The 17,629-nt window shown below is 45.3% G+C and overlaps 1 protein-coding gene across 1 annotated transcript; it reads right to left on the bottom strand.

Moving 5' to 3' along the window:
- Positions 1-1,880: 1,880 nt before the first annotated feature.
- On the bottom strand, positions 1,881-4,176 carry LOC124253256. Its single transcript, XM_046686997.1, has 3 exons — positions 4,095-4,176; positions 2,570-2,713; positions 1,881-2,260 (listed from the first exon to the last, which is right to left on the bottom strand). The coding sequence occupies exons 1-3, from the start codon at positions 4,156-4,158 to the stop codon at positions 2,067-2,069; spliced, it is 402 nt and encodes a 133-aa protein (XP_046542953.1). The 5' UTR covers positions 4,159-4,176; the 3' UTR covers positions 1,881-2,066.
- Positions 4,177-17,629: the final 13,453 nt, after the last annotated feature.

Here is a 17,629-nt window from a genome sequence, read left to right as displayed (position 1 = left end):
TGACATAAAGGGGAACGTTTTCTAAGTTGAAAACCTGATAAGATATACTTAAATCAATGCTTATCACCACGTAAAGGCAGGGTTGTGTGGACTTCTTAAAATTAATTGAGTGAGAAAATACAAATTCAAGTTCTGAATGTAGGAATTTATAACATTAATTGACTTTCCTTTAAAATGACCATTTTGTATACATCGATGTCGGTCCACCCCTTCTTTACATACTATTTACTCCAAATTAACCGACAGTTTTCATTCTTTACTGATTTTTTTCCAGATAGTTCATGAAACACCGATGATCACCGCTACAAATTATGGTTAAGTTGTCATTCTACCATTGCTGTGTGAAATGCTCGAATTTGATTGGTCAATCAATAAAATCAGACTGTATCAATTTTGGATTGAAAATGCTGATTTCACTGCGCTTCACTGCGCACATATACAACACTGCCACACTACTTCAGCTTGACCACCAACATGGCTAATATCAACACAACAGTCGTAATGTAAATGTTTACAAAACAATTATTAAAACTCGAAAAATACAATTATATGATTTTTCCTCCACAATTATTAGGGAAACTCACTATCATATTACCTTCTATTATACACACATTCAACCTCAAGTACAATACACAGCCCCAAACATAAACAATATCTAACGGTCTATCTCCATATCTAACTCCCAGTTGTGAGACTCCCAGTTGTGAGACTCCCAGCTATGAGACAGTGGAGTAGGTAATTACTGACTGACTGAGTTTAGTTTTACGCCGCTTTTAGCAATATTCCAGCAATATCACGGCGGGGAACACCAGAAATGGGCTTAACACATTGTGCCCATGTGGGGAATCGAACCCGGGGTCTTCGGCGTGACGAGCCAACGCTTGAACCACTACGCTACCCCACCGCCCCTAGAGTAGGTAATTAACAACGAAAACACACCATACTCCCCTGTCTGATAGAATGGATTCACCCTAGCTAATTACTTATTTGCTATGGAACTGAATCTTGTGGAGGTAACTGAAATGAAACTTTATAAGATAAATTGATTAACATACTCAGGTAAATGTCTTTAATAATCAAACACTTTGTGTAGATAACTTCAAGATCAAAGAGGAATTAATTTACCTACTTAGATCTACTCCGTCTCCGAAACTACAAGTTATAGTTTAAGAAATAACTCTGAAATAACTCTGAAATTTACAGTCGAAATGCCCTTTATGCCAACCCTTTCTACCCGACACAATAAATTTATGGAGTGCCCTACCAAATTCCAAAGATTCATGCAGTCTCAAAGAATTTTAAAACCTAATTACAAAAACCGAAAACAAGATTTAAATTGATCTTCTAAATGGCATTGTGTAATCATACTTAGAGAATAGAGAAACCCAATTTCACCTAACCTCACTTCACCTCTTCTGAAAAAATAAAATATTCAATGAACTATTTCTTCTTTGTAAATATAATCTTTGATAATCTATTTCATTAATCAACTCATCAATGAACTATGCCTCCTGTGGGTACTGGGTTGGGCTGATCCCACTTTCATTGTAGGGATGGGGCACACACCACCTATGTGCACTGAACCATTAATTAATGTGTCTCACAACTGGGAGTTCTCACAAATGGGAGGACACCATATCTAACTTATAAATCAGAAAGCCTTGTAAAAATACACCCTTATATTTACAAAATGTGCAGAAAAACGTTAGTAAACATTTGCCTACCTGGTAAATGGTACATTTGTTTCCGTTTAGAATGGGAAATTCACAAAATAACGGCCGGGCGAAACACCAAATTTATGCCACTCATAGTCCATCATGACCTGTTGCATCGTTCAAAACTAGATGCCAAAACGTGAACTACCAGAAATCTGCTCCCAACATGGGTATACTGCGCGAAGCCCATTTCTGATATCCCCCGCCATGCCATTTCTGGAATATTGCTAATAGCCAACTCACTACTCACTCAATGAAGAAATGCCCTTCTTTGGCATCTGTGTTATGCACAGTTTCTCACAGAAAAGATCCAGTCGTTGTACCCCGTGCATCTCATGGATGGTGGCACGTCTAGATACCCGGATTTTGAAAGGTGGCACGATGGATGCCCGATAAATTTCTCGAAGGTGATACAAGAAACCTCTTCTCTCTAAAGCACATTTCAGAACATTTCTTTACATTTTTAGTCAATTTTATTCTGTCATTGTTGTCAACCATAGCCAGGCCTCGGTATGTCGTGAATCCTCTACCATATGTGTTGCAGCCTGTGGAATAGATTGAAAAATTATATGAAAAGGGATTGTGTTCATAGGACATACAAACTCTCTTCCTGCAAAGCTCTTCGTTGTTATATTTTAAGTAAACCACGGTTATCAGAAAATTTAGCCAATCATTTCACAAGAATCCCGGTATTTCAGTGAGCTAAATGTCACTAATACAAACATTATGTGCGCTGAAACAAAATGTAATTACAGTTCTTGTCACCCGTCAATATCCAGTACGTGGTTTCCGAAGACCGAAGCCCGAAGCCACAGAGAGTTGCTTTATAACCTCTCGTTTAGAAACTGACTTACGTCTCACACAGCTGTTGTTGGCAGGGTTGAAGCTGTACCCTGGTATACATTTGCAGGTCTTCGTGAAGCAGACAAACTTCCTGACCGCTGAACAGTCGGAGTCCGTGAAGCAGCTCGACTCCAGGGTACTGCTGACAGTGGGACCTGTGAATGTTGGGCTGCATTTTGTTAGAAAGTTACATGGCATGGTTAAACTGTACAGTTTAACAGTTTGTATTGTGACGTGGTATAATTTTGTAGTCGGGCAAAACTTTTATTGTTGTCTGTTCAGTGCTTTTTGTAACGGCAATGTCGAACACATATGAAATATGCAATGTCGAACACATATGAAATATACATTTCCAACATGCCACATGCTTTTGTTGAACTTACTCAAACTCATCTACCCGCTCTCCCTCTTCTAAACCATGTCCTGCTTGACTTGACACAAGGGACAAGTACTTCAAAGTAATAGCGATGAAGGATCTTTTTAATAATGTACATGTTTATTTAATCATTGAGTGTTTAATGAAATTGAATTACTTGATAAATATTGATTGTTATTAGCATATCAATTTTAATTTGTGAGAATGAATAAATAATTTCGATTATAAGAGGCTATACCTTCAAAGGGGGTTGAAGTAGCGTAAAATTATTGTCCCCCAGAGAGGGTATGTAAGTCCCATTTCATTCACAGTATTTTTCATTGTCCGTGATTTTAATCGTAGTATATATGTATTTTTAAATGTATGGTTAAATTGTGCAAAAATCACCAACATCTGTAGGAATTATGTAAATCCAGTTAGGGTCCATGTAGGTGGCAGAGCTACTGTAAGTCCCCATGGTCCCTAGTATTGCGAGCTACCTTCAGTTGATGGCGATCTATAGCCCGGTTTTTATATTGTATTGTTCTGTATTGTAATAAATGTTTTATGCTTACATGCTAGTTTAACTTTCTATCTCTGATAGCTTATTTGTTTTACTGTCCTTTGTTGATTTTACAAAATAACTTATATGTATTATTACAGTATATATTGTTATGGTCCCGATATGGCTGCAATATGGCCGATGTGACTCTAAATCTTAACTCACTCACTCACTCACTAACTCACCTTCATCTACAACCTACTTTACACCTGGTTGTGGCGGTGCAGCCTAATGGTTAAAGCGTCTGCTCGTCACGCACAAGACCTGGGTTTGATTCCCTATATGTGTACAATGAGTGAAACCCATTTTTGGGTGTCTCCAGCTGTGATATGCTGGAATTTTGCTAAAAGCGGCGTAAAACATACTCACTCACTTCTTTACACCTTCATCCTCAGCTACGTCTTCACCCTCTTGTACATCATGACCCTCATCTCCACACGCTCACCCTCGTGTACATCTTTAGCCTCTTCTACACCCTCATCAACATCTACGTCTACACCTCATTTACAGCATCACTTTCATCTCTACACCACTAACATCAAGGCTATACGTGTGTTATATGGCAATCATCAAACAAGGTCTTGTTGCAGCTGCATGTCGGCCATAAAAGGAGTCTTACCTTCCACACAGACTGCACCACCGCCACGTCTTTCCACACAACGTGTGTTCAATTGACAGTCCATCGTGGAGCACGCACCTCCTGAAATCTAAAACAAACATACCCAAGGGTTACTCTTGTCAAGGGTGTGATGTAAAGCAAAGTACTGAGTGTGAAAATCAGTTTCTTTATTATAACTACTTTAATTTCTCAGAACTACTTTACCATAGCTAGTAGTATATATAATGGGGGTATGAGATCAAGTCCAACAAAAGCCTCTGCAAAGCCTTATTTCACAAATAAAGCTTTTGTCAGGCCCTTAGATCCCGCCTTAGATCTACTACTTTTGAGCCCCCAGTTAACTTCCCGGCCACACATGGCAGTACTGTACCGCTATGACGTGTGAAACAGTTTAATGTTTGTACCCCTTGTTCTATGTACTTTTTTTTCTTGTCTTCGCCGATAGCAGACTTACAAGATTTGAGCCGGATTTCTTGTTTCATCTTACGGTATTTGTCGAGTTCAGAGAGGATTGAGCGAGATTCCTCCTCTGAGATCTTACTGTCAGTGAGTGCTGTGGAAATACGCTCACTTACCGTGTTCAGCTTTGCTTCAGCCAGAATCCTGATCTCGTCGTGTTTCAATGCCTTCCGGTGCAGTCTGCGTGACACAAACTTAAACACCAATCCAGCCAACCCTGACACCCCAGCTGTTATTTCGATGCCTAGCACTGCGGGTGCGGCTATGATGGTGGCCAACAACCCCATACCTACTGCCCCTAAACCCATACTGGGCGGCCATAAGGGCGGTATCAACATCATCCACGACATTGAAAGCTCTATGGTACTTCTTATACAATGCTGCCCGTGTGTCGCGGTCTTGTTCTAGTTGGCGTTTTATGTCACATAACTGTTTCAAGCGGAACTCCTCTATGGTTTCCAGTGGCTTCGGGGCTTCCTCCTCGACTGGGTACAGCCCCATCTTGTGTGCCTATAATATATCTTACCAGATATTTTTTAATTGGGCTTTTGTTAATAGTCGGTCAATGTACTTGAGGCTTATAAGGTTTAGATCCGGGTGTACGAAGATACTGGAAACTATAATAGGGGACTTTTGGGCTATACCAAGCCCGGGCAGGTCTATCGAATAGAGAAGTAATGACCGTTGGGCCCCCAATTGTATGACGATACGGCAACGTATGGGGGACGATACGGTGTCATCCCAATATACTGACACCCCAGGTAAAAGTTGCAGGCCTGAATCCCTAACAGTACTACCCTTTAGCATGACTTCTATCATGAGTGTGGCGCCTGATGCCATAACTATTAAGTTATCGGACTTCAACTCTGACTCCATGGGTGCAATTAGCAGGTTGCCCGGGTGTTGGAAGTTTGGGAAAACTTGCACCTCTCCATAACTCAGTATGAAAGACATGAGGGTGTAGCCGGTGTTCTTAATTTCGGTGACATGCCCCTCTTTATTTAAAGAGATATAAGGTGAGGATTATGTTGATCATCCATTTGGTTTCTTTAAAATCTGATAACGACACCCGCCTATACACGTTGTCTTTCAAGTGTAGGACGTACAAGGTGTCTTCCTCACCAAGCTGATCGAATCTCTCCGTGTCCCCTAGGTCGTTAAGTGTAGCGTTGGGGTGATGACTGGTCATTGCTATAATGCTATTACGAGATAATTTCCAACTGTTTTTCTGATAATAGTTCAGGGGTGCACTTCACTCCCATAAAGTGTATGTTGTCGGGTAGGAAGATCTTGGTTAGTGATATCGTGTCTTCCACGATAACGGTGACTCCCTGCAGACTGGTTTTGGAGTCGACACCCATCCGCACGTAAACGGTGCAAACGTGATACTGATGTCGTTTCCCCCACCCGAGTTTGATCCCCTTCACGATTTCGACTTCACCCTGCGATGGTTCCCCTAGGTATACTTTGATGATCAGAGCGGCATTCTCCAGTAGGCTCGCCAGGACGTTGACCACGCCAGCGAATTCAGACACAAACTGCAATGTCACGTCTTGCACTCCCGGTTTACTTGATAGCATGTGGGCTGCCATACTGGCGACTGGGCTGATGACTACGCTGCGCCTCTGAGTCGGGACGTAAGCCACGAGCAGGGTTCCGTTGTTCACGACTTTGTTTAGGTAGTTGTCTTTGTTATCCGTGAACACGTAGGGGGAGCAGAGCCTAATATTGAGAAACCAGTCGCCTTTATCGGGTAACAACACCCACTTGTCATCTTCGGTGAAGACGAGCGTATATGGCTTGTTTCGGGCGACGGTAGTGCTCTCAACATCTTCTAAGTCGAACAGTTTGCCCCCGAACGAATGGTATATTATCCATTTATCATCACCCGTGTTGACTAGGGTGTACCGAGTGTTGACGACCGCTCTTGAGGTATCTACGATATCACCTAGGGCTCCACCGGAGGGGACTTCAACGCATTTGTAAATGTTGTTTTTCAGTTGCAAGGCGTACAATTTACCATCTATTCAGGGGTCGTCTAAACCGCGTGTGTCCCCGAGGTCGGAGATCCCCGTATTGATACATTTTTTCAACCTCATCCCGGGGCCTTGTGCGCTGGTCATTTTATGTAAAGCATTATGCTGAGGTATCCTATATTCACAGGATTATGATTTATATCTAACACTGATATTATCAGCTCAAGGATGTTGCCCTGGGTTAACCTCTTATACTGCCACGGTGAAAACGACTCGGTTCTACCGTCGTTGTATTTCTCCGTTTTCATCGGTACTGCTCTCAGTATCGTGGAAGGGTGACCCCCTTGAATGTTGTCCGTTGTGCTCACCTGGCCGAGATGAATGCACAGCTCTCGGTACGGTACTAGGTCGGGTAACTTCGTGCCTGTGATGGTAGTCGTTGATTTCATCTCGTCAGGCGACATACCAAGTGTCCTCGCCAATGGTCGGCCGAGCCTCAAAGAGTTTCTTCCGTTGTTGATTAACACCACTGTGCCGTTTGAGTCATTCATCTTGAGTTCGGCTCCCAGGGGCTTGAAGACCTCGTCGCTTAGCGAGCACACGCTGTAGTAACCGTCAGTTATCTGGTTGCGAGCTCCACTGACGAACAGCTTATTGTTGTTGGCGTTGATGTTAGTCCATCGCGGTAGGTAGGTGATATCGCAGAGTGCGACTTCGAGTTGACCCGACGTGTTATCGATCGCATGCATCAGCTGAACGTTCGCCCCTCGTTATTCCTGGAAGTGTTATGTACATGTTAGAGTATATATGCTCATTATATAATAGTATTAAAATGTACTCCCCTGGGGTGTTTTACCCTAAACTGGACATAGATTTTCCGCACAAGATCGTGGTCGCTAATGGGCTGTATTTCGACGCCCAGTTCATAGATGTATTCGACCGGTATAGGTTTTCAGTGACTAACGCCAAGGTAGTTCATGCTTGGTTCAACAAACCGATGCAGTTCTGGCAGAATCAACTCAACTTCGTCGTGGTGCGCTACAACGGGTTGTGGTGTGACTTGGACCGACACTAGGCGTGGACCGCTTAGTCAGTCTGTGTTCACGTTTCACGTGTACTACCAGATCAGACGTATCCTCAATGAGATCAGCGCCCTGCTCCCACAGGACAAGGCATGGAACGCAGTAAATAACCAGTACGATAGACGGGCCTACGAACGTATTTGCAACGAATTCGAACTAAACCCGAAGACGGATTGGCGTTTGCCGGGACCGAACCACGGGTTGGGTATCCCCATCGTTCACAACATGCCTCTTGTGGATGCCAGCGAGAAGATGAAAGAATGGGGTTACAAGTCGTATCATCACCTCACAACAAACGAGTGGGATGACCGTTACTGTTCGACAACAGCAAGGATTACCGAGTCTGGAGGTTCAAGCAGGGGGCAGCGGATGACTGGAAAAAGTTCATGTTGGACACATCGAGAGGGTTCACTCTTGCCGGCGTAATCAGGTGGGCGCTGTTGGGTGCGCAGACGCAAACGCGTTCCAACATCCTCGGTAAGGGGACTGCTTACGACGCTCAGAAACAGTTCGTTGTTAAAGTTGAGGATGCTATCAATGCTCCAGTTGATCTCCCGAGTGCCATCAAACGCTACCAAGACGTGTTGGAATACGCCGGTCGAAAGTCGACTACGTCTTTGACGTGGGACTGTACATGGCTCCGAGCGATATGCAACTGAGAGTAAAAAAAGTGGTGGGCTACAACAAGGAAATAGTCATAGCCACGGCAGACCAACAGTTGGGCGTCAACCCCGATGTCAACGTCCCCCACATCCCACCACCCACGACCGGTGAAACGGGTATAGTGGCGCCACCCCCGGAGTCCAGGGTTCAACACACACCCCCACAGCCCCAGCCTGCACACGTTCAGGCGCCCAATCAGCAGCACATGGATCGTAAAACAGCCCTGGTGGTTGGTGGGGTTGCGGTCGGGGGTGGGGCTTATTTGGTTAAAAATTCCTTAGCCGCTACGTACACCAAACCCGCCACGGTGACGATGGCTGCCCACAGGTTTTGACCGAGCCACGTGACAGTTTTAGTCAGAGCGCTCAGCAGCCACGAGACGATGCTACCCAGGATGCCGGGCAGGGCTTCGGCGGCCTTACCAGCCAGTTTAGCCAGGGCCTCCCCGAGGGATTTCAGGTGTTTTTTTATCCAGTCTTTGACGCCCCCACCACTTGGTGGTGTTGCTGTGCCACTGCCGCCGGCAAGCGTCAATGACACCACCAGGGTTGATATGATGAAGCCCAATGCAGTCAGAATGCTGGCGATGGTAATCCCTTGCTCTTGGAATAGGATTTGGATCCTGTTGGCCAACGTGGTGTCCTCATTTAGGACTCGATCGATGGTTTCCCGTACGCGACTGATCTGGGATCGGAGGGCTTCCCGGTTCGAGGAAATACAACGTTTCATATCATCGTCCTCCGTTTCGGTGAGTTTTATTTTCTCACGAGCGATGTGCTCGTCGACTTCGTTCAGTTTCCCCATGTTGTTCACGAGTTCTCCACGTACATGTTTCAAGTCTTCGTCTAGGCCTCGCAGTTCCCTAAGGGTAAATTCGAGACCCGGCAAGGGGTGGGCATGGTACGTGGCCAATATTTTGTCGAGACTGTCCGACGTTTCTTTAGCACGTTGGGGTATGTCCCCGGTATTACTGAGTTCGGGCCTGGCTGCTTGCAGATCTTAGACGACCTTCAGGGAAAGCTTAGGCCGTGCGCCCCCGTAATCTATCCAGCCTCGTTCATCACGGAGCAGTTGACTCCCACCAGGTCGACTGGTTAGTGTTGACAAGCATACGGTCCTTTCCCGTCTTTTTTCATGATATCGACCCCCGGGTGAGCCTTCAATCGCAGCGTGCCCTTCTTATCGATGGTAAACTTGGCATAGTCTCGCCCCAACGGCTTCATGTTGTCTCTCTTTTCAACTGCATCGTAATTATCGTCGACGGCCTGCTGCACAAGTTCAGCACTTAAGGGGTTGTTCGTGAATGTGGTGTCATCCCACACACTATCATCCCACATATCATCCATCGGGATGTACTCATGACCGCCTTAAGCCATTATTTAATATTAAAACTTATATATTACATTTATATAACAATGTATGGTAGGAAACTAGATCCTTTTCGAAGATCAAGAGAGCCTCCAGGTGTCAGAGCTGTGCGCCAGTTGGTTACCATCACCAACAATCCCAGCAAGATAGACCAGAATCAAACGCTGCTGGTTAGATTCCCAAACCTGGGCGAGAATGACCTCATTGTACCAGGCACGGTTCGACTGACGTTCAACCTCATGCTGACCTCCGACAAACGCGAGCTAGTGCGGAACGTTGGTCGGGCCATCATCAAGAAAACCACCATCAAGATCAGTGGTAACGAGGTGTTGAGCATCGACGACAGCGACGTGTTTCACTGCTACGGGGACCTCTGGAAAAGCGAGGGAGAAAGCGTCAATGACGTTTACCAGGGCATCAGCAAATCGACCCGGTTGCGCGTGGGATACGGCTTCACGGCAGACCAGCTAGACAAGATCTCGGACGGTGAAAAGGCCATCGCCCAAGCGTGTGGGAACAGGTTCTGCGTGCCGCTCGACTTCGAGTTGCTCACGGGACACGCGCCGTTTTACCTGGCCGCGCTGGGTGATAGGCTTGAATACGAGCTAACGTTTAACGACTACAGCAAAGTCGTGCGTACGCCGAACGGTGATGAGGCCAGTTACACCATAGACAACATCTCTCTGGAGTTTGACATGGTCACTAGCCCGGAGCTGGCCAGGCAGGTTCGAAGCCAGTACTCTGGGAAGGTGGCCATCCTGTACGATCGCATACTGAGGCATAGATCAGTTGTGCGGAATAAGAGCGACACTGTGTGGAATATCAACCTGAACGTGCCGGCGCGATCAATGAAAGGCATCCTGGTCATCCCCGTGGAGGATTACGAGCCGCTCCGGAGGGACAGCGAGAAGTTTTTCAACCCCGAGATTGAAAAGGTGGAAGTGACCATCGAGGGCGTGCCCAACCAGCTGTTCAGTCATGGTATGAGGCCATACCAGCAGTGGGATGAGATAAAAAACACACCGGCCATCAAACAACACCCATACATAACCAGAGACCTGGACCTATCCTCCGTGCAGATCGGTGAAAACCTGACCACCAAGTACGCGCTGTGGTTGGACATGCAATCCACGGATGACGATAAACTGCACGGCAGCGGTCGCCGCATCGACAACGGCAGTGAGGGGATAACAATCCAGATCACCAAGAAGGCTCAACCCGCGGGCAAGTTGAAATTATATCTGTACGTGATTATGGACGCGCAACTTAATATAGACAATGGGAGATTCGTGCAAGCCTTCTACTGATGGCAGCAAGCCATCTACTAGGCCACTGCCTGCTGATTTGCCCCGTGGCCCACACTGCGCCATAGTGTGCGGGCAGACTGGTTGTGGGAAGACCGTTTTCGTGCTGGATATGTTGGAGGGGTACTACAGGGATGTGTTCGACAACATCGTTATCATGTGCCCTACTCTGCGCATGAATAGAACATACACGGAAAGACCTTGGGTGATGACAGACCCGGACGTACACAGAGTCGACCCGGGGACACGTCTGTAGGACTGGTTGAAAGCTTATCACAACAAATTTAAAGAGGAGTCGACGCTGTTCATACTGGACGACTGCAGCGCTAATCGCGAGATAACAAAAAAGAGAGACATGCTATCGTACCTGGCCTTCTCTGGCCGGCACGCAAATCACAGCGTCTGGGTGCTAACGCAGAAGTTCAACTCGGTGTTGAAAGACCTCAGGGAGCAGACGCGATGGGTGGCCTTATTTCACTGCAAGGACAGGGATTCGTTTGAGGAGTGTTTGAGAGAGAACGATGTGATGAGCAAATATGATAGGGAACGGGTGAAGAAACAGCTCGCTGAAACTAAACATGCTAAGCTAGTGCTCAAGACCGACCAACCCGTGGCCTGTAGGGTGTTTTAGCTTAGCAAAGCTTAGCAATGCTTAGCAAATGCTTAGCAAAGCTTAGCAATGCTTAGCAAATGCTTAGCGTTTAGCTCTTATCAGTTATTGTTATAGTTATGGTTGTTTTTAAAGTGTTCGTCGTGTGCAACTTAACCTTCATTTCTCTGTGTTTCGCCTACACCGTGTATTATATTGTTAAAACTAAAACTTGCTTGTTACATTATAAGATGGAGTGTGATGAACTGCTCGAACAACTGTTGGTGCCAGGGGAGCGAGGGGACAATGATAAGCGAGAGAGACTGGTGGCGTTGGCAGTCGGTGGCAAAGCCAAACATTACTTTGGGGACTACACTCCCGATAAAATTCACAAAATGTCAGCCGAAGAAATCGATAAGCTGTACGCTAGATACGAGGCTAGACTCGGGGCCGAGATGACAAAGACTATAGGATCGGCTATGACCCAGATATACACTGGTATTGCGTCATACTTCCTTCACATTCTCCAGGAACGCCGACTTTACCTGTGGGAGGCCCTTGAAAAAGACCCTTTGATTGAACACACCTTGAGCTCTATCAGCTGTGTGCTGTACCACAAATACGGTATGTTGTTAGCCCCGGTGACGGCGGCGATTATCACGGCAAAGCATTGCCAATTTAAGGAGGGGAAAAATAATAATAATAGTATAGATGGATACTGCATAGGAGGAGACCCCCACTTTGGGGAAACCCCAAATGGAGGAGACCCCACCCCAACCCCAACCCCAACCCCAGACCCCAAGGGAGGTGAACCCTCCTGAGGTGAACCCTCCTACAGTCACCAGGCAGAAGAACCCTAAGAGAGTAGCTGCCGGTAAAAAATGGTGGTGTAATCAAAACAAGTATCAAGTATCAAGTGGAGCCCGGCTCCACTCCTGTTGATTGCAGGCGCAACTGCTGCCGTGGCTTTCTCATGGTTATATACACGACCCCGGGAGCCCCGGGAGGAACCCCTGCAATTAGAGGTCAACCCACATATCATGTTATAAAATATATATTTTTATGTCATATACATAATGTCTGAGGGGAAAACGTTCGTCAACGACGCATACCACGCCACCGTGGTCGCGAGTCTAGCTGTAGGGTACACTTTGTTGACCAAAATGGTACTTAAACAACTAGATTTCAACCTGCAGGATATGGATATGCTCATAATGAACCTTGGTATGGCGATGGCCACCAAGGACATCCTAGTAAAACAAGGGATCCTACCGGAAAATATTATGAAGTAAATGTAATTATATATAGGATGGCTACGATCGCCATGATGGTCGGCGGGGCGTTAGTAAATGCCCTGTCATTTTCCGGGAGTAATTTCCTCTTCTCAAAACTACGAGAGTCACACGCGACTGAGATTCAGGCAGAGAGGAAGCGGCATGACCTTGCTGTTGAGAAATTACAAGCTGCACAATTCGAGTACACGAAAAAACGTGTCCAGAGGATCGATTACATTAACGAACAACTCAGGCGTGAGAACCATGCCGTTAAAACATTCCACGATGTCGACGACGCAGCGAGAGAATACTACCTACTAACAGGTAAACAGCTAGAACCACTACATAAGCCCACACTCGCTCAGTACTACACACCATCCCCGTGGCAAATGGACTGGGAACTGGTCTTTATCGCGCTTGGCCTAGCAGCGACTGCGTTGGTTGCAAACCAATTAGACTAAGTACTCATATGGGTATACCAAAGATGAGACCTGCTCCGTAGCGATGCGAATACATACTTATGGGGAAGACAGAAGCCTGCGGTAGGAGATGCAGGACTGAGGGGTACTGTTGTTTCCACATGGGAAGTCCGAACTACACGTGTTCTGTGTGTGGTATCGGGGTGAAAGGGCACTACTGCCTATGCAAAGCTCACGGGGCGAACGTAGTCAGACATCATCTCATCTACGAGAATAAAAAGGACTACATAAAAGAACATAGGCGCCTCCTCAGGATAGCAGTGTAAGGCTGGTCCCTTTGCCAGTGGCCCAATTAGAGACTGTGCACACACCTAGGTATAACTATGTTTGTGGAAATTGAGCCCAGGGAAAGTTGCCTGAGAAGCTGGCAGATGGATGGTGGGGAAAGTATAGATATCAGTGTCCTCAAACCCATGATTGTTAGCGAACTATATAAGGGGTGCTCATTTACAATCATGGTGAAAGTAGGGTTTGATGTACCGTGGGCTGGGCACACTTGGAATTACTTTGATGGTGGACGAGTAGATGTGCTTGGAGAGATAGATATACTTGTTGACGACTCGTTGCAAGTAATACAAAACAACCTACTATGCTGCGCATGTTCCGGGTGGGTTGAGGGTATAATCGATAAGGTCTATCTAGATATTTACTAAAGGATTTTATGGGCGCCTCACTATTTTTTAATCAAGGTTGGAAGAGTTACCTGCCTTGCCGGCAGTCCAATTAGAGATTGATATACTTAGGTGTGTACACAATGTCTACTACTCGGGACCTCAAGCAGATCGCGAGCCAGCGGGGTGTAATTGGTTATTCTCGAATGACCAAACCACAGTTGTTGAGATTACTTAACATACAAGCATCTCCCACGGTAAAACAACTAAAACTACGAGCAAAAGAGCTAGGCTTGACGGGTTATTCCCGCCTGGGGAGAGCCGTTATTAAACGACCCCGTAGCAAAGCCTCCCACTGTAAAACAACTAAAAGTTCAGGCACGCGATTTGGGTTTAGGCGGTTATTCCCGTATGAGGAAGCCACAGCTTGTAGAACTATTACGGCAGAATAGAGCTATTGACCTACAGTTCATACCCACTGAGCGACCTGTAGGTAACTATTTGAGAGGCTGGCGCATGCATGTTGATAGGAACATAGACATCGCCGATATCAAGCCTCTAATCGCTGATAAAGTCAATCAGGAACTAAACAATCTGGGAAGTATAAAGTTTCAAATCACAGTGAAAATGTCACTCGATAAACAGGTGGGGGGAACCCCCGCTGGGGTCACTGAGTACGTTCAGCCTTACTTCCGAGCTAAACAGGAGGTCGTTACTCATACAGAGACCATAGACGCATCAATCGATACCAGTTTTCAGCAGATACGAGAATACCTAGAACGCTACACACACATGGGGTCCGGGTGGGTTGTTGATAAAATCGATAATGTCTATCTAGACATAGCTAACTATAGGGCTGGGACGGATACTCGGGTACTCGAATCCGGGTCGGGTACAGCTGAAATCGAGTCCTATTTCAAGGAATCGAGTACCCGGAAAGGGAGAGAACTCAGTAATGACAAGGGCAGGTAACTCTAACCTAGAGCAATATGGACGACACGCATGTTAAGTTGAGTGTTTGGGCTCATTTTGAGCTTGATGCAAATGGCAAGAGAACCAAATGCCGACTCTGTGGTATCATGTCTGAAATTGATAGTACAGTCTGCTTATGGTTTTGAGATTTATCAGTGTTAGACCCTGCTGGTGAATTCTACTGAAGTGGTGAAGGTGTGGGACCTGCGCTACTCCTGGGCTTCATCCCTTATGAAGCTGACACGCCAAGATCAGGATATACTTAATCTCATAATTTAACACAGTTACAAATTTGAAGACCCATACGGTTTTTCAATGTAATATGTCAATCTACTGCGGAAGCTGTACAAGGTCAATGCAAAAACATCTTGCACCTAAACACAACCTAAACAATAAACGTGTTCATTACATTGTGTATTTGTGTTCACTGCTAATCAAGCTTTTAAGATTACATGTACATTGAATTTTGTCTTTAGTTTCTATTTTATTTCAATTTCATGAAACACAGCTTTTACATTTGCATTTAACATGAATACATTGACTATTAAAGAGATTGCAATTAAATGATTGTATGTGTTGGGAATATCAATTAAAACTAAGGAATTAACATTCTGATTTGCAAATACAATGTTCGACTGGTTATCATTACAATAAGAAGAAAGATGATCAGAAATAGAAGCAGAACTCACGTAACATATACATTTTATAGTTTAAAAAATAATAATCAGCATACAGTTATTCCAATAAAGATAGATACAATTTTAGAATATCGATTTAACAATAGTTTTGTTTTTCATTTAATAGGGAAACTGTAATGCAACTGAGTTGCGCAACAGAGCAAAATGACCAGCCTTCCCAGATGCGAGCCAAGCATTTTGCTATATTGCTTAACTCAGTTGCATTACAGTTTGCCTGTCTGTATATCTCGTACAGAATTCTCCAGTAAGTAAATACATCAATCAAATTGTATTCTATGCAAGTTTACATAAAGTCTGCATGTAAAACATTATAGGTTCAGTTAGAATATCACACACGAACGTAGTTGTCTACTGGCTGAATGAATAACTGGTCTTTTTCATTATTAACGTAACACACATTTTTGGCATTGTCCAGTTAATGGAGGTTATTATCAACGACGGTAATTTATCTGCGCATGAGCAGTGAGTAGTCAAATCACAGTAACAGCGGGAATGAAAAGTTCTGTCTTTTAACAAATGTTCTGTGTTTTAAGAAACAATGTAAGTAATGGTGTTACTCTCTATATTAGTTATAAACAGACGTAAATCAAATAGCCTAAGATCAGTTTCAATGTCTCATTGCCATCCTTTGAGGTTTTCTGTTATAATATCTGTCAAATCGTGATTGAATATTCAGAAAGTTGACTGAAGCTATGTATTCCTTACATTTCCTAGTACTCGATTCCGATTCGGGTAAGTACATGCGGGTACTCGATTCCAATTTTTCCTACCCGTCCCAGCCTTAGCTAACTACGTGCCGTTCAGAGGCGGGTCATACCTAGACTTGCCCCCCTACTATAAGAAAAAACAGGCCATGGTCAACGTCAAGAATAGAGGAGACGATTGCCTGAGGTTAGCTATCAGGTCAGCCTTGTTTCCAGCTGACACTAATTCGAACAGGCCTTCTAGTTATCCCCAAGACGATGGGCTCAACTGGGATGGTATAGATGAACCCACCCCCATATCCCAGATAACTAAAATAGAAAAACAGAATGATATAGCCATAAACGTCTTTGGGCACGAAGGTAACACAACAATAGTACACAGGGTAAGTCCGTTGGGGGGAGCCCACCGCGTTATCAATATATTCATGATCCAGCGAGGTGATAAGTACCACTACGCGTGGATAAAACATTTTAGCAGGCTGTTGTACGACCAATCGGCACACCGAGAAAAGAGTCACTTCTGCGAACGATGCCTACACGGCTTCACACGAGCTGATTTATTAGAATCCCACCGGGAAGATTGCCAAGGTGTGGGACAGACGGCCATACGAGTCGACATGACTAAGGAAGGTGACAATATCCTAAAATTAGGCAACCACAAGAACCAAATGTCTGTGCCTTATGTCATATACGCCGACTTTGAAGCCTTGGTCAAACCTGTTGAGGTTGCCGGTACCCCCACAGGCGAGAGCTTCACACACAAAACACAAGAGCATGAGGCCTGTGGGTTTGGATACGTGGTCGTCCGTTGTGATGGGGAAACGAAAGCTCCCGTAGTGTATAGGGGCCCCGACGCAGCTGAAAAGTTTCTAAAGTGTTTGCAGGAGGAAGAAAAAATTATTAGGAATGCACTGTATACAGTCGCTCCCATGCGTATGACCCAAGCCGACCGGCTAGCTCACGCCTGTAGCACTAACTGTCACGTGTGCGACTCACCACTGAACGGTGATTCTGTGAGAGATCACTGCCACGTCACCGGTAAGTAAAGAGGTGCCGCTCACAGCACGTGTAACCTCACGCTTAGAATCACCCCCAAGACAATAAACATCCCCGTGGTCTTCCACAACTTGAGAGGGTACGACTCTCAATTGATCATGCATGCCATCGCCAAAGTCGACGGCAACCTGACGTGCATCCCCAACAACATGGAGAGATACATCTCCTTCAGCTTGAATGGCCTGAGGTTCATCGAATCGACTCGGTTCAGTTCCTCCTGTCGTCACTCGACAGTCTTGTCAAGGCCAACGATACCTTCCCCATCACTGATCGATATACTGACGCCAAGACTCGACCCCT

Source organism: Haliotis rubra, unplaced genomic scaffold (genome assembly GCF_003918875.1).
Source record: "Haliotis rubra isolate DU_JTF1 unplaced genomic scaffold, ASM391887v1 Scf537, whole genome shotgun sequence".
Taxonomy (NCBI): Eukaryota; Metazoa; Mollusca; class Gastropoda; order Lepetellida; family Haliotidae; genus Haliotis; species Haliotis rubra.
The sequence above is the reverse complement of the archived record's forward strand: the minus strand, read 5'-3'. Positions and strand labels throughout refer to the sequence as shown.

Coding starts and splice junctions, on each gene's coding strand:
- LOC124253256 (XM_046686997.1), bottom strand. CDS start 4,158: ATGGACTGTCAATTGAACACACGTTGTGTGGAAAGACGTGGCGGTGGT. Junction 2,714..4,094: donor TGGTGCAGTCTGTGTGGAAG/GTAAGACTCCTT, acceptor CAACATTCACAG/GTCCCACTGTCAGCAGTACC. Junction 2,261..2,569: donor CAACAACAGCTGTGTGAGAC/GTAAGTCAGTTT, acceptor TCTATTCCACAG/GCTGCAACACATATGGTAGA.